Here is a 22463-nt window from a genome sequence, read left to right as displayed (position 1 = left end):
ACTCCCTTATGTGAAGGGAAACTCAAGTTCAACTCACAATCGATTCCGACACAGCCACACCACGACAGCCAAGAACACATGCAGTACTGACAATCCAGAGCGAGTAAAYCTGTAAAACCAACCCTCTCTCCACCCTACACATTATGTTTTTTATTCCAGGGTCRTTGCCCTATCACCTTGGCTGTTTTACAGCTAGGCCTATATCATAAGGATCAAGAATATAMAAGGTAGCATAACTAGCTTATATAGAAATATATAATATACCTTTCTCTCGCTTAGAGAAGTGCTTCCATATGCCAATTATCGTTAACTTTAATCACTTTATCCCAGTGTTAACCAGCCCACACACACACTAGAGACAACAACCCGGTTGACAATACCTAATCCATCCATCCATTTGCCTGTGTGTATCAGAAGRATAATCATTCCTTACATTTTTTATGTTGAGATTAATTGTTTTTAAAATGTAAAAGGGTAATACCAATTATTTTATAATCATACAGGCCTATTCCAATAGAGAACCTAGGCAGGTTTTTAATTATATAATCCTTTATCCTAGCCATATAATACATCTATTCATATTTATTACGTTAAAAGCTAATCATTCCGATTCACATCGGCGAACAAGGGACGCACTATATAACAGTTTTTAAGTCATTGTATACCCGAGCTCTACAATTAGGATATACAGTTGAAGTCGGAGGTTTACATACACATAGGTTGGAGTCATTAAAACTTGTTTTTTCAACCACTCCACAAATTTTTGTTAGGACATCTACTTGGTGCATGACACAAGGTAATTTTTCCAACAGTTGTTAACAGACAGATTATTGCACTTATAAATTCACTGTATCACAATTCCAGTGGGTCAGAAGTTTACATACACTAAGTTGACTGTGCCTTTAAACAGCTTGAAAATTCTAGAAAATTATGTCATGGCTTTAGAAGCTTCTGATAAGCTAATTGACATCATTTGAGTCAATTGGAGGGTGTACCTGTGGATGTATCTCAAGGCCTACCTTCAAACTCAGTGCCTATTTGCTTGACATCATGGGAAAATCAAAAATCAGCCAAGACCCCAGAAAAAAATGTGTAGACCTCCACAACTCTGGAAATTGCTCCCAAGGATAACCAAACGCCTGAAGGTACTTATGCATCTGTACAAACAATAGTATGCAAGTATAAACACCATGGGACCACGCAGCCGTCATACCGCTCAGGAAGTAGACGCGTTCTGTCTCCTAGAGATTAATGTACTTTGGTGCGAAAAGTGCAAATCAATTCCAGAACAACAGCAAAGGACCTTGTGAAGATGCTGGAGGAAACCGGTACAAAAGTATCTATATCCACAGAAACGAGTCCTATATCGAACATAACCTGAAAGGCGCCTCAGCAAGGAAGAAGCCACTGCTCCTGAACCGCCATTAAAAAGCCAGACTACGGTTTGCAACTGCTCATGGGGACAAAGATCATACTTTTTGGAGAAATGTCCTCTGGTCTGATGAAAACAAAAATAGAACTGTTTGGCCATAATGACCATCGTTATGTTGGAGGGAAAGGGGGAGGCTTGCAAGCCGAAGAAACAGCATCCTAACCGTGAGCACGGGGGGTGGCACCTTCATGTTGTGGGGGTGCTTTGCTGCGGGATGGACTGGTGCACTTCACAAAATAAATGGCATCATGAGGCAGGAAAATTATGTGGATATATTGAAGCAACATCTCAAGACATCAGTCAGGAAGTTAAAGCTTGGTCGCAAATGGTCTTCCAAATGGACAATGACCCCAAGCATACTTCCAAAGTTGTGGCAAAATGCTTAAGGACAACAAAGTCAAGGTATTGGAGTGGCCATCACAAAGCCCTGACCTCAATCCTATAGAAATTGGCAGAACTAAAAAAGCATGTGCTAGCAAGGAGGCCTACACACCTGACTCAGTTACACGAGCTCTGTCAGGAGGAATGGGCCAAATTCACCCAACCTAGTGGAAGCTTGTGGAAGGCTACCCAAAACGGTTGACCCAAGTTAAACAATTTATAGGCAATGCTACCAAATACTTATGAGTGTTATGTAAACTTCTGACCCACTGGGAATGTGAAATAAATAAAAGCTGAAATAAATCATTCTCTCTACTATTATTCTGACATTTCACATTCTTAAAATAAAGTGGTGATCCTAACTGACCTAAGACAGGGAATTGTTACTAGGATTAAATKTCAGGAATTGTGAAAAACTGAGTTTAAATGTATTTGGCTGAGGTGTATGTAAACTTCCGACTTCAACTGTATCGTATTAAACAAACAAAAAACTACCTTGAGATTTCCAATGTACAGTCTTCAAATTAAATACATAAAAAAATCATAATGAAAAAAAAAGTTCACCCTCCAGTCTTCCTGCACCATGGTGGGCCAGCTACCAACCTCTGTCCACCACTGGGGGCTGGCCCCGCAAGCAGGGGGGCCTACACAACCTCTGCTTGTGGCTCAGGCAACCTCGGTTCACGACTGGGGCCTGATCTTGCCGGGTGGCCAGCTACCAACTCCAAGYGGGCTGTCATGTGCCTTTTACTGAGGAATGGCTTCCGCCKGGCCACTCTATCATAAAGGCCTGATTGGTGCTGCAGAGATGGTTGTTCTTCTGCAATGTTGTCCCATCTCCACAGAGGAACTCTGGAGCTCTGTCAGAGTGACCATTGGGTTCTTGGCCACTTCCCTGACCAAGGCCCTTCTCCCGCGATTGCTCAGTTTTGCAGGGCCCAAACTTCTTCCATTTAAGAATGATGGAGGCCACTGTGTTCTTGGGGACCTTCAATGCTGCAGACATTTTTGATACCCTTCCCCAGACCTGTGCCTCGACACATTTCTGTTTTGGAGCTCTACGGACARTTCCTTCAACCTCATGGCTTGGTTTTTGCTCTGACATGCACTGTCAACTGTGGGACCTTTTATATAGACAGGTGTGTGCCTTTCCAAATCATGTCCAATCAATTGAATTTAACACAGGTGGACACCTGAGCTCAATTTCGAGTCTCATAGCAAAGGGTCTGAATACTTATGTAAATAAGGTATTTCTGTGTTTTATTTTTTATAAATTTGCAAAAATTTGTTTTCGCTTTGTCGCTTTGTCGTGTGTGTGTAAGTTTGAGGATTTTTATTTAATATATTTTAGACTAAGGCTGTAATGTAACAAAATGTGGAAAAGGTCAAGGGTTCTGAATATTTTCCGAATACAATATGTAAATGTGATATTTCACTTCACAATTTTTTACAAATTTGCAAAAAAGTCTAAACCTTTTTGCTTTGTCATTATGGGATATTGTGTGTCAATTGATGAGGGGAAAAAAAATATGTAATCCATTTTAGAATAATGGTGTAACGTAACAAAATGTGGAAAACGTCCAGGTCTGAATACTTTCCGAGTGCACTGTAATCAAATCAAATGTTATTGGTCACATACACGTGTTTAGCAGATGTTATTACGGGTGTAGAGAAATGCTTGTCTTTCTTGCTCCGACAGTGCAGTAATATCTAACAAGTAATAACTAACAATTTCACAACATTTTCACACAAATCTAAGTAAAGGAATGGAATTAAGAATATATAAATATATGGATGTTCTAGTGATGGCTATTGAACAGTCTGATGGCCTTGAGATAGAAGCTGTTTTTCAGTCTCTCGGGCCCAGCTTTGATGCACCTGTGCTGACCTCACCTTCTGGATGATAGTGGGGTGAACAGGCAGTGGCTCGGGTGGTGGTTGTCCTTGATTATCTTTTTAGTTTGTCCGTGATGTGTATGCTGAGGAACTTGAAGCTTTCCACCTTCTCCACTACTGTCCCGTCGATGTGGATAKGGGGGTGCTCCCTCTGCTGTTTCCTGAAGTCCACGATCATCTCTTTTGTTATGTTGACGTTGAATGAGAGGTTATTTTCCTGGCACCACACTCCCAGAGCTCTCACCACCTCCCCATAGGCTGTCTCGCCATTGTTGGTAATCAAGCGTACTGTTGTGTCGTCTGCAAACTTGATGATTGAGTTGGAGGCGTGCGTGGCTTCGCAGTCATGGGTGAACAGGGAGTACAGGAGAGGGCTGAGCAAGCACCCTTGTGGGGCCACAGTGTTGAGGATAAGCGAAGTGGAGGTGTTGTTTCCTACCTTCACCACCTAGGGGTGGCCCGTCGGGAAGTACAGGACCCAGTTGCACAGGGCGGTGTTCAGACCCAGGGGCTTGAGCTTAATGATGAGCTTGGAGGGTACTATGGTGTTGAATGCTGAGCTATAATCAATGAACAGCATTCTTACATAGGTATCCTCTTGTCCAGATGAGATAGGGCAGTGCGATGGCGATTGCATCGTCTGTGGAGCTATTGGGGCGGTAAGCAAAGAACTGTAACTCAGTAAAATCTTTGCGTTTTTATATATTTGTTCAGTGTATATATATAGTATTTTGTAGACTATTGTACTATTCACAGTAAAGTCTGCAAAAACACTACAGTGAATACTAGTATTTACTGCAGTATACTGTAGAATTTAAAGGTAACTACTATAAATACTGTAGTAAAATAACTGCACTGCCCTACAAAGGCAAAGTGCAGAAACTACATAAAATATTTTACTTCAAAATCTGACTTCAAAGTGAGTCATTTTTGGTACTTCATGAATTATTCTGAAAATCTGGCTTGTTCTTGTGTCAGGAAACTAAATTCCACATTAATCAGATATTACACCCGGACCTTACAAAATATAAAATATCTTTGACCGAATTTGCAGATACTGCACTTTGCCTTATACACTATGGTAATTAATGAAGTGTTTTTGCAGATTGTAGTATACTGTAATATTTACTGTAGTATTTATTGCAATGTTTTTTGCGGACATTACTGTAGTATTTACTATATGTTTTTGTTTTACTATCTTTGACATAGAGGTGCAGGCTTTCTCCTTGAGAATACTATAGTATTCTACAGTATACTACAACATTCTATAGTAAGCACTACACATGATCAAGGGATACTACAGTGTGAAGTATAGTATACTACATAATTATGTAGTAAATACTGTAGTATTCAATAGTAGACTGTAGTATTTTGTTCATGTGGGTGGTACAGGCCCCAGGCATCTGTGCCTCTAGACTTATAGGCGCCTCCCTTTTAACTTACAGCTCAGGACAGGTGGTTACATTTATCAGGCTGTAAATATAAAGTTAGATAAAAAGGACCTCACATTTACAAGTATAAGTGGATACATGTTCATCTATTTCCCAACATATATTTATTAAAACAAAGCTTGCCTATTATATTTTGAMGCCTGAGGTTGATGTTTTAAAGCTAAAGTTCAGTGTGTCTTGAAGCTAGATTGAACAATTACTAAGGGATTCAGAACAAACTTGGTTGGATGGGACTTTGTATTTCATGTGTTTATGTATATGGGATGTTCTTCCGTATCACATGCCTTTCGTGTTTGCCTGTGAGCAATGTGCATGTACGTGTGAGTTAATCACCATAATCAAACTAAAAGTGCTTCATTAACAGTAAAAGCTGTGACAACCAAGCACAAACTCCTGTTGACTCTGTCAGACAGCCAAGTCGTACACACAAACCCCCCCCTCGCGGAATTTGGACCGCTAAAACAAATCTCTGCCATGCAATGACTGTGCGAGAGCCAGAGAAGGTGTGTGTGGTGAAGGGAGAGAACATTGTGTCTCCGTGTTAGGGGCATGTGAGCAATGGGTGTGGTGGTGTGGCTATACACTCTCTCTCGCTCTCTTTCTCTCTAGCTCTCTCTCGCTCTCTCTCTCTCTCTCTCCATCTGTCTTTGTGCCTCTGACTGAGATAAGCCTTGGGGCTGTCGCTCCCTGTGATCTCAAACTCTCATAGTGCAGGGAGCTGGCTGATACAACCACAACTGATGGTTTAGTGTTTTTTTTTACAAGCCCTGCCATTACACACAAGACATTAGAGGGAGAAAATCATTAAGGTACACCCTATACAACTTAATCTAGCTTGCCAACTTCAATCTAGGACTCTTTTTCAACCACCACACAAATACTGTAAATACAGTACACTCAAAATGGTGCACACCCTGATACAAACATAACTATGCAAATACACATTACGTCGATGCATGTACTGTACTCTATCCTCACACATGCATGCAAATGGACACATTCCTATGTACATTTTACTGTAGTACATGCTGTTTCTCAGTAGTCGTCATACTGTATCGTGATAGCTAATATCCTTGTCCTTGGGCAGCGCCACATGCAGTGTTCCACCCTTATCAGGCATCTCCTATTACAGCTGGATCTTCTATTACGGCTCACATGGTGAGTCAGATGGACTCATCTCCTGTCTTCACTCTTATTCATCACCTCTTCTACCCTCTATGGATGGATGATGCCCCAGCCTATTCCACTTAAGGCAGAATGCTCCTGTGCAGACAAGCCACTGCTTGGCTGGCTCCCCTATTACAGTCAGAGGATCTGCAGTTATGGAGACACTCATTTGCAGGATGTGGTTTGAGAAGGACTGAGGGGGTGCAATGGCTCTCTTGATTGGAGCATAGTCCTTGTAACATCAAAATTGGGGGTTTGATTCCTGTACGCCTATGAGTGTTAACTGTAAATGCCTGCTATATGACTAGGCTATATTATTACATAGACAGGCAGGGTGTTTTAGGGTGAGTGACTCAGCGTGATCCCACTCTCCCTCTTTTTAAACAAACATGTCTGTTCTTTACCATAATTACATTATTGTAACTTTGATTTGCGCTAAGACCGAGACTTTACAGTACTTAGTATCACTGCAATATTTCCTCGTGCTGTGTGTGTTGCAGTCAGTGTTTTGTTGTTGGTGTGTTGTTTGCTGGTATGTCCTCCTAACTGGTAACAGATTGTGGTATGCTRGGAAGGTGTTGTCAGAGCCTGACACTATCATTATGATTACTGTGCTGTAATCACAGCCGTTGCACTCACGCTAAACAATTAGGGATGTGTATGGGTGTATGTACAGTATATATTTTTTATAATGAGCTCAAAGATGTTGATAATGAAATCTGTCTCTGTTGTCTCGTGATTTTACCATTACAAATGTGATGACTGTCACATGAAAATGAATCCTACATGGTAATACAACTGAAAAGGGATGGACAGGATAAAGACATTTATTTAAGGCACTTTATCGGACTCCAAAGCTATGTGCCTTTGGACGTGGTAGGAGAGTCACACCTGTCCTAAGACACTTATGAAAATGCTTTGTTGTGAGTAAAAGAAGCCTATTGAAAAATACCTTCTTTGTGTGTGAAAGAAGCCAATGGAAATGAGGGTAACCGAGACACATTTAGCTTGGCTGGATACAAATATCAAACGTATAATAGAGTCAATCCATTTTTCACAGCAACCCTTTTGATTTGAATGAAACTTTCCATACATATATGCCCATTGTAGTAGTGCCAAGAAAGTGACTTTTTCGACATGAATGCCAATACATTTAAGAGATAACCACTGTGTGTGCTGAGCTTTCTGGTGCCAAGAGCTGCTGAGGCATCACCCAAGTGTGTGGCATACTCTGTGAAGGATAAATCCAGTAGCTATAGGACTCAGGCTGGTTCCCAGAGTAGTCCTTTACATGATCATCACCAGACTCTTCATCAAGCATCTCCCTGACCACCTTCCTAGAATCAAGTCATGAACTGTCCCTCTCTTTGGAGGATGCATGGCCTCTATTGGTTGACCTAACTATTGTTACTCATGATGATGTATTACTTGTTTGTATTTTGCTTTTGAAGCGCTTGGAGACTGTTATGAAAAACACTATAGACATTTAAGGAATGTATTAGTATTATTATCAAGGTGCTCAAAGTTGACCCATTTTGCATAGCCCAGCATACCATGAGACATCCATGTCTTTAGCACTGGAAAAGATAAACAGTTGAGTTTGATATAATTTAAAAGCTTACAAATAGGGCTTTCAAACTATTAAGTCATTTCTGGGAAAAAGTTTTGTATAAAAAATGTCATTTTTACCTTTAAACATACAGTTGAAGACGGAAGTTTACATACACCTTAGCCAAATACATTTAAACTCAGTTTTTCACAATTCCTGACACTTAATCCCTCGTTACAAATTCCCTGTCTTAGGTCAGTTAAGATCACCACTTTATTTTAAGAATGTGAAATGTCAGAATAATAGTAGAGAGAATGATTTACTTCAGCTTTATTTCTTTCATCACATTCCCAGTGGGTCAGAAGTTTACATACACTCAATTAGTATTTGGTAGCATTGCCTTTAAATTGTTGAACTTGGGTCAAACGTTTCGGGTAGCCTTCCACAAGCTTCCACAATAAGTTGGATGAATTTTGGCCCATTCCTAACCCACAACATGATGGCTTCTTCCTTGCTGAGCGGCCTTTCAAGTTATGTTTGATATTGGACTCGTTTACTGTGGATATAGATACTTTTTGTACCTGTTTCCTTCAGCATCTTCACAAGGTCCTTTGCTGTTGTTCTGGGATTGATTTGCACTTTTTGCACCAAAGTACGGTCATCTCTAGGAGACAGAACACGTCTCCTTCCTGAGCGGTATGATGACTGCGTGGTCCCATGGTGTTTATACTTGCATACTATTGTTTGTACACGATGAACGTGGTACCTTCAGGCGTTTGGAAATTGCTCCCAAGGATGAACCAGACTTGTGGTGGTCTACAATTTTTTTCTGAGATCTTGGCTGATTACTTTTGATTTTCCCATGATGTCAAGTAAAGAGGCACTGAGTTTGAAGGTAGGCCTTGAAAAACATCCACAGGTACACCTCTAATTGACTCAAATGATGTCAATTAGCCTATCAGAAGCTTTTAAAGCCATGACATCATTTTCTGGAATTTTCCAAGCTGTTTAAAGGCACAGTCAACTTAGTGTATGTAAACTTCTGACCCACTGGAATTGTGATACAGTGAATTCACAGTCTGTAAACAATTGTTGGAAAAATGACTTGTGTCATGCACAGAGTAGATGTCCTAACCGACTTGCCTAAACTATAGTTTGTTAACAAGAAATTTGTGGAGTGGTTGAAAAACGCGTTTTAATGACTCCAACCTAAGTGTATGTAAACTTCCGACTTCAACTGTAAATTATCTAAAAATACGTAAACTCACAATCTCATATGTTGTAGCTTACACCCTATTTACATCTAAGGTTTTTGTGTTGTGCCCACTATTGGATGAGACACTACATGCTCTTGAATACAGGATGGATGTCATGTTTGGGCTAATAAACTTTCAAATGGTACCTCAAAGATGGTTGGAGGTCCACACATCAGAGAATGTTGGCTTGAATGGGAATATCTGTTGTTTTCAATTATACTGTCAATCATCCATAGGAAACCTAATGAAATCATAGAAATATAGAAAATAGAATATACATGACTGTTTAAGTTGACATTCGACAGTGGGTGGTACCGGCGGTCATCTTTGTGGTAGTAATTATAAGTTAAAATTTMAATTCAATAAAAATGTCAATGTTGAAGGGAAGGGATAAATCCATTCTTCTATGAATTCTATTTATATGATTGAAATGACACCAACCCTGTATTCAAGAGCATGTTGTGTCTCAACCAATGGGCACAAGACAAGCCTCAGATGAAATGGGGTCTAAGCGAMAACATATGCAAATKTWWAAAAATCTGAGTTTAAGATAATTTACGTTAAAGGTTTACAAATTATTTTTATTTTAAAAAAAATGTAAGCAATAATAAAATTGTTTTGATTTTAAATGATGTCAAACTCCACCATATATATTTTACAGTGAGGAATACATTGATGTCTCATGGTCTGGTGGGGTATGCACAATGGGTCAACTTTGAGCATCACAACCTCCTGAATGTTTTGGCATTCAGGTCCAAAAAGTCACTTTCTGACCGCTTCTTCTGTGAGCAAACATATGAAAAGTTTTGTTTTAAATCAAAAAAGTGAGTGAATTCAAATGGATTTACCCAATATTCATCCATAACCAGTTTTCTTAGGAATAAACYACATAACCTACTTCTCCAAAACTGAGTGAATCTAAATGTTATACACATACAAATACTTACGGTATTTGAAGAGTCGAGCCTGGTTTATCGATTAACCATTTAGCAGTGCCAAGTGCATTGTTGTCTGTTCAAAGAGCAGATGTGTGGAGGAAGGGAGCTTTTGTAAAACTCTGTTAGGAGCTGTGTCCACGCATGATCACAAGGAGATTTAGAATCCGTTTGTTCACACAGTGCATTCAGAAAGTATTCRGACCCCTTGACTTTTTCCACATTTTGTTACAATACAGCCATATTGCTCCAACACCATGCTTCACCGTAGGGATGGTGCCAGGTTTCCTCCATTCAGGCCAAAGAGTTCAATCTTGGTTTCATCAGACCAGAGAATCTGTTTTCTCATGGTCTGAGTTCTTTAGGTGCCTTTTGGCAAACTCCGAGTGGCTGTCATGTGCCTTTTACTGAGGAGTGGCTTCCGTCTGGCCAATCTACCATAAAGGCCTGATCGGTGGAGTGCTGCAGAGATGGTTGTCCTTCTGGAAGGTTCTCCCATCTCCACAGAGCAACTCTGGAGCTCTGTCAGAGTGACCATCATGTTCTTGGTCACCTCCCTGACCAAGGCTCTTCTCCCCCGATTGCTCAGTTTGGCAGGGTGGCCACCTCTAGGATGAGTCTTCGTGGTTCCAAACTTCTTCCATTTAAGAATGATGGAGGCYAGTGTGTTCTTGGGGATCTTCAATGCTGCAGAATTGTTTTGGTACCCTTCCCCAAATCTGTGCCTCGACACAATCCTGACTTGGAGCTCTACGGATAATTCCTTCAACGTCATGGCTTGGTTTTGGCTATGACATGGACTGTCAACTGTGGGATCTTATATAGACAGGTGTGTGCCTTTCCAAATCAAGGTCCAATCAATTGAATCTACCACAGGTGGACTCCAATCAAGTTGTAGAAACATCTCAAGGATGATCAATGAAAACAGGATGCACCTGAGCTCAATTTCTAATCTCATAGCAAAGGGTCTGAATACTTATGTAAATAAGGTATTTCAGTTTAGTTTTTTTATACATTTGCAAACATTTATAAAAACCTGTTTTCGCTTTGTCATTATGGGTTATTGTGTGTAGATTGATGAGAATTTGTATCTATTTAATCCATTTTAGATTAAGGCTTGAACGTTRAAAAAAAWWTGGAAAAAGGGAATGGGTCTGAATACTTTCCGAATGCACTGTATATCAGTCATGGGAAAGCAGGACGGAGACAGGTGTATAGATTTAGAAATATTATGAGACATCTCCTTCGCATAGAGTTGATCAGGCTGTTGATTGTGGCCTGTGGAATGTTGTCCCACTTCTCTTCAGTGGCTGTGCGAAGTTGCTGGATAATGGCGGGAACTGGAACACGCGGTCGTACACACAGGCCATGGAAGAACTGGTACATTTTCAGCTTCCAGGAATTGTGTACAGATCCTTGCAACATGGGGCCGTGCATTATCATGCTGACACATGAGGTGATGACGGAAGATGAATGGCACGACAATGGGCCTCATGATCTCGTCACGGTATCTCTGTGCATTCAAATTGTGTTCGTTGTCCRTAGCTTATGCCTACCCATACCATTACCCCACCGCCACAATGGGGCCATCTGTTTACGATGTTGACATCAGCAAACCGCTCACCCACATGATGCCATCTGCCCGGTAMAGTTGAAACCGGGATTAATCYGTGGAGAACAGGTGGATGGATTATTTTAGCAAAGGAGAAATGCTTACAAACAGGGATGTAAACACATTTGTGCACAAAATTTTAGGGGAATAAGCTTTTTGTGCGTTTGAAAAAGTTCTGTGATCTTTTATTTCAGCTCATTTCAACACTTTGTGTATGTATGTATGTATATATATGTGTGTATTTACATGAATGTTTATTTATACATATACTGTATATATGTGTGGGTATTTGTATGTGTGTGTGTGTATATATRATATATTTAGCAAAAAAATATATGTGGGATTGGAATGATGCAGACATTGATGGAAGTAAAAGCTATCACAATATAAAAATAAAATACTTTACATGTTGCGTTTTATATTTTTGTTCAGTGTACATAAAGCAAATGGGGTCTATATCAGTGGTTGTCAGTGCCTTTTAAAATGAGGTAGGCCTTTTTTTTCATGAGCATAGCCTTATTTCTATTACAGCATATTGGATGACTCTCAACAGCGATAGGTTTAGGCTACTACATGATACTCGAATTTCCCTTATACCCATCATGAGGTTGCTACAACCTAGCCTATGAATGAACGTTTACAATGTGGGTGCAAACAGGTTGAGAGACAAATTTGATGTGACAGACAGTGACATGCAGTACTGCCTTGCACACTCTTGCCTGCATCTAGCTGATAGTCATTAGTGTAGTCATTAGTCCAACAGTTGCAAACGAGAGTTTCTATTGGACAAATTYAGGTATGTTTATCCCCATTTTGTACCATTTGCTTCCGTKTAAGAAACTTTTTCAACAGAATCGGCAGAAAGAATACACCCCTTTTATCACGCGTAAATTTCATTTTCAGTTCACAGTTTCTTTTCACAGCAGCCACGTTGTATTCCTTCTCGCATTCATGCACTCTCCTCCTCTCACCTCTTCCCTTCACTTGTGGACTTCAATGCACAACACATCAGCTGTATGTGACCAGGTTAAATAACCTTTCCAAACCAAACCGCTACACACAGCCTAGATTGTTGGCTCCATATTAGCTAAAGTAACATAGTCAGCATAGCTAATAGAACTAACACGTTAGTAAACCCACTACRTTAACGTAACGTAACTTTCTAAATGTTTTACAATTTACATTTTTATGAAATTCACTGATGAGAATGGTCCTCCCCTTCCTCCTCTGAAGAGCCACCACTGGTCTWTACTGAGCTGGATGAAGGGAGAGCCGGTATAGAGGCAGTCGGACAAACACATTCAGGCTTGTAAGGGAACACATGCAGGCACGCACAAACACACACAAACACACCTCTTCACCTCTCTGTACACACACTGTACACACAAGTTCAGGAAGGCTCAGTATAAATAACATAAACATGGATTAACTGCATTGAAACTCTGAAACTCTGTAGACGCAGGATCAGATCAGACAGTGACATCTAGAGAAGCTGCCTTTACAATCATGTTAAGTAAAGCCTAAACCACCTCTCCGAAGACTATTCACTCTCTTAATTCATGTGGAACTGCCGTTATAGTGTTTTATTTTCCCATTCAGACTGATGCTAAAGCAGTTAACCTCCCTTATTAAAAAGRGGTTTTCCCCAAAGAGAATGTTTGTTTATTTTTGAGAAAAGACCTTATGACAATTAAATTACACATGTTTAAGACCATAGAATGAAAAATTATTTCAAACGTTCGAAGTTAAGTGTTTAAAACTCATTTGATAAGGCTCCTTTTTTATTTAACCTTTATTTAACTAGGCAAGTCAGTTAAGAACAAATTCTTCTTTACAGTGATGGCCTACCCCGGTCAAACCGGGACGACGCTGGGCCAATTGTGCGCCGCCCTATGGGACTCCCAACCACAGCCAGATGTGATGCAGCCTGGATTTAAACCAGGGACTGCAGTGACACCTCTTGCACTGAGATGCAGTGCCTTAGACCGTTGCACCACTCGAGAGCCTGAAATTATCCCACTGGGCACAGACATCAGTTCAACATCTAGTTTTGGTTGAGTTTCCAACTAACGTGAATTCAACGAGAAATCAACAAAAAATGTCACCATGTCATTGGATTTAGGTTAAATGTTTTGGGGAAAAATACTAAATCCCCTTACGTTGATGACTTTTTGCAAATCCACGTTTTCAACTTTTTCCACGTTGATTCAAAGTTATCAGATAGATTTTTTGGTTGAAATGACATGTTAACAACGTTGTGTCACGCCCTGATCTGTTTCACCTGTTCCTGTGATTGTCTCCACCCCCTCCAGGTGTCACTTATTTTCCTGTCTCTCTGTGCCAGTTCGTCTTGTATGTTTAGTCAAGTCAACCAGCGTGTTTTTCCCTTACTCCTTTTTGCTATTCTCCTTTTTCTAGTCCTCCTGGTTTTGACCCTTGCCTGTTTCTGGACTCTGTACCCGCCTGCCTGACCATTCTGCCTGCCTTGACCTGTCTGCCACTCTGTACCTCCTGGACTCTGATCTGGTTTTGACCTTTTTGCCTGTCCAGGACCATTCTCTTGCCTACCCCTTTGGATTATTAAACATTGTAAGACTCCAACCATCTGCCTCCTGTATCTGCATCTGGGTCTCACCTTGTGCCTTGATACGTTGATTCGACCAGTCTTTGGCCAGTGGGATGATTCCAGAATATACCATTGTTACTCAACCATTCTTTTTCAATAACTTAAGCATTGTCCATTTAATTGTAAATAATATAAGGAGGATCACCTGAGTTAATTCACACATTGTATGTCATAAATTAAGATTTACTAGAGTAACAGGTATTTTGACCACATTGAAATCTATGCCTTATTTATGATAAAGTACACATTTTCATATTCAGTCCATACAGTAGAGAACAAATAGCCTATTAACAGTATATATTGCTATGTTGTCAACATTTTGCTGGTATTGCCAAAGGGACAGGGCACAACTGTGAAGTGACAGCCATCCCTAATGTGGAATGTGTTGCTATTTAAGGACCCACAGTACTTAGTTGGACTGGTTTGACTTTTCTAGTTAGTTACTGTAATTTTAWGTCAGATCCAGAGTTGGATTAGAAAAGCAGTGCGGTGGAAACAACAGGCAGTCAGTGTCTGTGTCCCAAATGGAACCAGCACCATTTCAACTTCAACATCATCCAATCACCGATTCTTAGTCTAATACAGTGACAACTAAAAGACACCAAAAACAATTTAATCCAATCAACGTGAGTTAAATATGAAATGGTTTGCTACGGGCGTTAACAATGTCATAATCTTTTTGACAAGACAACATCAGACATATACAGAAACAGAGGGGTGCTTACGTAACGGATGTGAAATGGCTAGCTAGTTAGCGGTGGTGCGYGCTAATAGCATTTCAATCGGTGACGTCACTTGCTCTGAGACCTTGAASTAGTGGTTCCCCTTGCTCTGCAAGGGCCGCGGCTTTTGTGGAGCGATGGGTAACGATGCTTCGTGGGTGACTGCAGTTGATGTGTGCAGAGGGTCCCTGGTTCGCGCCCGGGGCGAGGGGACGGACTAAAGTTAAACTGTTACACTTAGTCCTCTTGCCTCTGATTTCAGATTGGGTGCAGGCTGCTCAGACTCACTCTACAAGCACAGAATCAGTCAACCCAGTCATCAGAACAGTTCATTGACAAGGTACATTGAACATTCTTTTTATTCTCACTATTACTAAATAATAATCAGGATTATATTGTACTGTATTCTTACTCTATTTCTCACAGTCACAGCCACAGTCAAACAGTGAATACCAGTCAACCAGTGAATACCAGACTAGCCAGAGGCTAAATCTGATCCCACCTTTGGGAAGAGAAAGTAGAGGTCCTTAAGGTGTGTATGAGCAAGTTTAAGCCTGTGTGCATTAGTGTGTATGTGATTTCAGAGCTTCCCTTGACTAACAGAATACCCCAGCTCTATTGTACAGGTGTACCTCAAGTCCCACAAACAAAGAAGGAGAACACCAGCAGAGTGTCAAGATGCTGACAGACGAGGTGTCTCAGATACAGGAGGTCAGTGAGTGCTGCCATCTTGATTTAGTTTTCTCTGCACCAGCAATATGGGAGAATGACTCAACCATTACACAGTGGGTGGGGTTCTCTTGAAGGACAGGGAAATTAATGGGTGGGTTGGGTGTACAGAGGAAGGGTGTGTGTTGTTGATGTAAAGTCCTTCTAGTGTGTGTGTGTGTGTGTGTGTGTGTGTGTGTGTGTGTGTGTGTGTGTGTGCGCGCATGCTGGTGTAGTGGAAACAAAACATATACTGTGTGTTATGTGTTGTCTCTCTTTAGGTTCGGTACTGTCTGAAGACCTTGAGGGAACAGATGGCCACCAGACAGAATAACAAGGTACAATGCCTTCAGGAGGTATTCGTACCCCTTGATTATTCCACATTTTGTTGTGTTACAGCCTGGTTTCAAAATGACTTAAATATATTTTTTAAGTCACCCATCTACACATAATACCTCATAATGGCAAAGTGAAAACATGTTTTTATAAAATGTTTGCAAATGTATTGAAAATTAAATACAGAATTATCTAATTTACATAAGTATTCACACCCCTGAGTCAATACATGTTAGAATCATCCTTGGCAGCGATTACAGCTGTGAGTCTTTCTGGGTAAGTCTCTAAGAGCTTTGCACACCTGGATTGTACAATATTTGTACATTATTCTTTAAAAAAATGTATCAAGCCCTGTCAAGTTGGTTGTTGATCATTGCTAGACAGCCATTTACAAGTCTTTCCATAGATTTTCAAGCCAATTTAATTCAAAACTGTAACTAGGACACTCAGGAACGTTCAGAGTTGTCTTGGTAAGCAACTCCAGTGTATATTTGGGTTTTAGGTTATTGTCCTGCTGAAAGGTGAATTCATCTCCCAGTTTCTGGTGGAWGGCAGACTGAACCAAATTTTCCTCTAGGATTTTGCTCCATTCCATTTATTTMTATTCTGAAAAACTCCCCAGTTCTTAACGATAACAAGAATACCCATAACGTGATGCAGTCACCACTATGCTTGAAAATATGGAGCGTGGTACTCAGTAATATGTTGTATTGGATTTGCCCCAAACATAACATTTTGCCAGATTTTTTGCAGGATTACTTTAGTGCTTTGTTGCAAACAGCATGTTTTCAAATATTGTTTTCAAATATGTTTTCAAATATTTATATTATGTACAGGCTTCCTTCTTTTCACTCTGTCARTTAGGTTAGTATTGTGGAGTAACTACAAYGTTGTTGATCCATCMTCAGTTTTCTCCTATCACAGCCATTGAACTCTGTAATTCTATTAAAGTCACCATTGACTWCATGGTGAAATCCCTGAGCGGTTTACTTCCTCTCATGCCACTGAATTAGGAAGTGTGCATGTATCTTTGTAGTGACTGGGTGTATTGACACACCATCCAAAGCATAATAACTTCACCATGCTCAAAGGGATATTCAATGTCTGCTTTTTATTTTATTTACCCATCTACCAATAGGTGCCGTTCTTTGCGAGGCATTGGAAAACCTACCTGGTCTTTGTGATTCAATCTGTGTTTGAAATGTACCGCTTGACTGAGGGACCTAAGAGATAATTGCATGCGTGGGGTACAGAGATGAGGTAGTTATTCAAAAATTATGTTAAACASTATTATTGTCATGCCTGCTCCCGCTTCCCCTCTCTGGTGCTCGAAGGCGCCAGGCTGCCTTTTATTACGCACACCTGTCGCCATCATTACACGCATCAGCACTCATTGTACTCACTTGGACTCCTTCACGTTGTTGATTGCCCCCTCTATATCTGTCTGTTCCTCCGTTTTGTTCCCCGTGTCAGCATTATTGTCGTAATGTCGTTTTGTTCCCCCCGTCCAGACGCTGTTCTTGTTTTGTTTGAAGTCCTTTTTCCATTAAATGTTCACTCCCTGTACTTGCTTCTCGTCTTCAGCGTCGGTCCTTACAGAATGCTGACAGCACTATTTGAAGCATCAGGGAGTTCTTGTTTTTGGTGGTGACGTCAGGTCCGGGTGCCGCCGCTGATGGAACTGGGGGTGCCTCAGCTGGCTATGCGGGCTTCCATGCCTTAGAGGTTTCCTTGCCTCGGTTGGCTTGGCAGGCTCCCATCCCACGTCATGCCTCAGCCGGCTCGCCAGGCTCCCACGCGTCAGTGGGATCGTCAAGGTCCCACGCCTCAGCCGGCTCGTCAGGGTCCCACGCCTCAGCCAATTCATCGGGCTTCTACGCCTCAACCGACTAGTYCAGCGCACATGCCTCGGCCGGCCCATCAGGCTCGCACAGGTGGGACGCCGGGTGGTGCCCCTAGAAGGGGGGGTACTGTCACACCTGCTCCCGCTTCCCCTCTGGTGCTCGAGAGTGCCAGGCTGCCCTTCATTACGCACACCTGTCACCATCATTACGTGTATCTGCGCTCATTGGACTCACCTGGACTCCTTCACGTTGTTGATTACCCCCTCTATATCTGTCTGTTCCTCAGTTTTGTTCCCCGTGTCAGCATTATTGTCGTAATGACGTTTTGTTCCCCCGTCCAGACACTGTTCTTGTTTTGTTTGATGTCCGTTTTCCGTAAAATGTTCACTCCCTGTACTTGCTTCTCGTCTCCAAAGTCAATACTTACACTTATTGCACACAGAGTGAGTCCATGCAACTTATTATGTGACTTATTAAGCACATGTTTACTCCTGACCTTATTTAGGCTTGCCATAACAAAGGGGTTCAATACTTATTGGCTCAAGACAATTCATCTTTTCATGTTTTATTAATTTGAATACATTTCTAAAAACWTAATTACACTTTGACATTATGAGGTATTGTGTGTAGGCCAGTGACACAACATCTCAATTGAATCAATTTTAAACTCAGGCTGTAACACACCAACATGTGGGAAAAATATATATAATTTCTGAAAGCACTTAACTCATTCTTATACTTTCTAATACTCAAATACAAACAAATAGATACAAATACTGATTAAATAACTCCACTAACCTCTGCTCTCTCCTTCAGCTTCCAGCCAATGGTTACAAAGTCAGTGTCACCCTGCCTACCAACCCAGCAATTGTCACCAATTGTAAAATTGTTGGGACTGAGTCAGAAACAAATGTAAGACCTTATTTGCATATCAACATTTACTCAAACTTTTGTTCTCTTAAATATTTTGTTTTGTTTGCATCAGTTCCACATTAGTGCTTTATAGAAAGGAAGTATTTAACTACTGTGGAGACGATTTGAATAGGAATTTGAACATGAACTGAAAATTACATTTATATTCAAACTATAAAATACTTTTAAAAACATTTTCACAAACCACATCCCTCTGTTTTTTTAAATGGCTGCTGGTCTCCATTTTAAAAGTATAGTGATATAGACCACACACAGAGATGTCACACACAATATATATATATACACACACACACACACACACACACACACACACACACACACACACACACACACACACACACACACACACACACACACACACACACACACACACACACACACACACACACACACACACACACAAACAACATATCCAATTTCAGTGCATCACAACATAGCATCCTGTAAAAGGACACCAGACAGCCATTACCTACAGTGGTGAGAGAACGTCTGTAAACCCTTTAGGATTTTACTGTATTTCTGCATAGATTTGACCTAGTCTAAATAATAGATCAAGTTAACCTGATTAAAAAAATTACACAAAAAACAATTGTACTTTTTAATTGATCCAACATTTAACTTCTTTGTCTGACAAAGTATGTGAACCTCTAGATTAATGAGCTCAATTAAGTGTATTMAAGTAATCAAAAGTTTAGTATTTGGTCCTGTATTCCTTGCATTCAATGACTACATGAAGCTTGTAACTCTACAAACCCGTTGTATGCATTTGCATTTGGGGGTTACACTATGTTTTGCCCAATACCGGAACTGAATGGTGAATAATGTCTTGTGCCATTTTGGAGTCACTTTTATTGTAAGACAGCATGTYAACATGTTTTGTTGTAGTAGTGTTCAGAAACATMTTCTATTCTTACTTACAATAAAACTGACTCCAAAATGCCACAAGACACTATTCACCATTCAGTTCAGGTTGGGAAAAACATAACCCAAAACACACACAAAAAAACTGCAAATGCATACAACGAGTTTGTAAAGTTACAAGCTTGATGTAGTCATTGCATGCAAGGAATATGGGACCAAATACAAAAATGTTGATTACTTTATTGAGCTCATTAATCTAGAGGTTCACATACTTTTTCCAACAAAGAAATTGAATGATGGATCAATTTGCTCAATAAAGAAATATAAAAGTAATTTAATCAGGTTCACTTTATCTTAGCAGCTCTTAACCAACTATGCTATTTTGTTAGTTTTTTCGCATTGTTCGTAACTTGTTTTGCACATAATGATGCTGCTACCATCTCTTATGACCGAAAAKAGCTTCTGGACATCAGAACTCTGATTACTAACCTCAGATTAGACAAAGAGTTTTTCTTCAATGAGTCGGATGGGAGGGAGATACTACAGACATCCGACCAGGCCCAGATCCCCGTCATTCTCTGGAAAAGGAAACAGAGATTTTGCAGAAAAAGATCAGAGTGCCTTGTGAGGATCAGGCGACGAGTGACTAATCTGCCTTTGCCCTCCGTCCTGCTAGCTAGCGTTCAATCGCTGGAAAATAAATGGGAYGAACTGAAAGCACGTATATCCTACCAACGGGACATTAAAAACTGTAATATCTTATGTTTCACCGAGTCGTGGCTGAACTACGACATTAAGAACATACAGCTGGCGGGTTATACACTCTATCGGCAGGATAGAACAGCAGCCTATGGTAAGATACGTGGCAGGGGCATATGCATATATGTAAACAATAAATGGTGCACGACATCGAAGGAAGTCTCAAGGTTTTGCTCGCCTGAGGTAGAGTATCTCATGATAAGCTGTAGACCACACTATCTACCTAAAGAGTTTTCATCTGTATTTTTTGTAGCTATCGACATACCACCACAGACTGATGCTGGCACTAAAACCGCACTCAATGAGCTGTATATACCGCCATATGCAAACAGAAAAACATTAATCTTTTTCACTCCTAGTGGCCAGGGACTTTAATGCAGTGAAACTTAAATTAGTTTTACCTCATTTCTATCAGCATGTTAAATGTGGAACCAGAGGGAAAACAATTCTAGACCACCTTTACTCCWCACACAGAGATGCGTACAAAATCCTCCTGATTCCTGCTTACAAGCAATAATTAAAGCAAGAAGCACCAGTGACTTGGCCTATAACAAAGTGGTCAGATGAAGCAGATGCAAAACTACAGGACTGTTTTGCTTGCACAGACTGGAATATGTTCCGGGATTCTTCCGATAGCATTGAGGAATACACCACATCAGTCACTGGCTTTATCAATAAGTGCATCGGGGATATCGTCCCAACAGTGACTGTACGTACATACCCCAACCAGAAGCCATGGATTACAGGCAACATTCGCACTGAGCTAAAGGGTAGAGCTGCCGCTTTCAAAGAGCGGGACTCTAACCCGGAAGCTTATAAGAAATCCCGCTACGCCCTCCGACAAACCATCAAACAGGCAAAGCGTCAATACAGGACTAAGATCGAATCATACTACACCGGCTCCGACGCTCGTTCGAATGTGGCAAGGCTTGCAAACTACTCCAACACCATCATTAAGTTTGCTGATGACACAATAGATGACTACGACGAGACAGCCTATAGGGAGGGGGTCAGAGACCTGACCATGTGGTGCAAGGACAACAACCTCTCCCTCAACGTGATCAAGACAAAGGAGATGATTGTGGACTACAGGAAAAGAAGGACCAAGCACGCCCCCATTCTTATCGACGGGGCTGTAGTGGAGCAGGTTGAGAGCTTCAAGTTCCTTGGCGTCCACATCACCAACAAGCTAACATGGTCCAAGCACACCAAGACAGTCGTGAAGAGGGCACGACAAAACCTATTGCCCCTCAGGAGATTTGGCATGGGTCATCAGATCCTCAAAAGGTTTTACAGCTGCACCATCGAGAGAATCCTGACGGGTTGCATCACTGCCTGGTATGGCAACTGCTCGGCCTCCGACCGAAAGATACTACAGAGGGTAGTGCGTACAGCCGAGTACATCACTGGGGCCAGGCTTCCTGCCATCCAGGACCTCTATATCAGGCGGTGTCAGAGGAAGGCCCTAAAAATTGTCAAGCCATAAGACAGCTAATCAAATGGCTACCCAGACGATTTGCATTGATTTATTATTAGGACATAGATAAAGAGCTGATCACATTTTATGTCAAATCTATGCAGAAATACAGAAAATGCTGAAGAGTTCACTAAGTTTCTCTCAGCACTAGTAGGAATAACAATACATTCTAAGGGAATGTACTGTATGTCTGGACAGTGACTGTATTCTATGACCTGTCCTTTGGTTAGAGTCTTGTTACGATGCCTTCCGTTCAAATCAAATCACATTTTATTGGTCACATACACGTGACTAGCAGATGTTATTGCTAGTGTAGCGAAATGCTTGTGCTTCTAGCTCCGACAGTGCAGTAATATCTGACAAGTAATATCTAACAAATTACACAACATATACCCAATACACACAAATCTAAGTAGGAATTAATTAAGACTAGATACATAAGGACGAGCGATGTCAGAGCGGAACGGACTAAGATACAGTAGAATAGTATAGAATACACTATATACATATGAGATGAC

At 40.9% G+C, this 22463-nt stretch overlaps 1 protein-coding gene across 1 annotated transcript in view; it reads left to right on the top strand.

Annotated features, from left to right (window-relative positions):
- LOC111955618 (tuftelin) overlaps positions 1 to 22463 on the top strand; it is a 35624-nt gene that overhangs the window by 6000 nt on the left and 7161 nt on the right. Inside the window, exons 2-6 of the mRNA XM_023975834.2 lie at positions 15290 to 15367; positions 15454 to 15559; positions 15641 to 15738; positions 16017 to 16073; positions 18732 to 18827. Of these exons, the coding sequence (XP_023831602.1) occupies positions 15706 to 15738; positions 16017 to 16073; positions 18732 to 18827 (186 nt within the window). The 5' untranslated portion in view covers positions 15290 to 15367; positions 15454 to 15559; positions 15641 to 15705. The remainder of the gene's footprint in view (positions 1 to 15289; positions 15368 to 15453; positions 15560 to 15640; positions 15739 to 16016; positions 16074 to 18731; positions 18828 to 22463) is intronic.

This window comes from Salvelinus sp. IW2-2015, linkage group LG31 (assembly GCF_002910315.2).
Source record: "Salvelinus sp. IW2-2015 linkage group LG31, ASM291031v2, whole genome shotgun sequence".
NCBI classification, from domain to species: Eukaryota; Metazoa; Chordata; class Actinopteri; order Salmoniformes; family Salmonidae; genus Salvelinus; species Salvelinus sp. IW2-2015.
The sequence above is the reverse complement of the archived record's forward strand: the minus strand, read 5'-3'. Positions and strand labels throughout refer to the sequence as shown.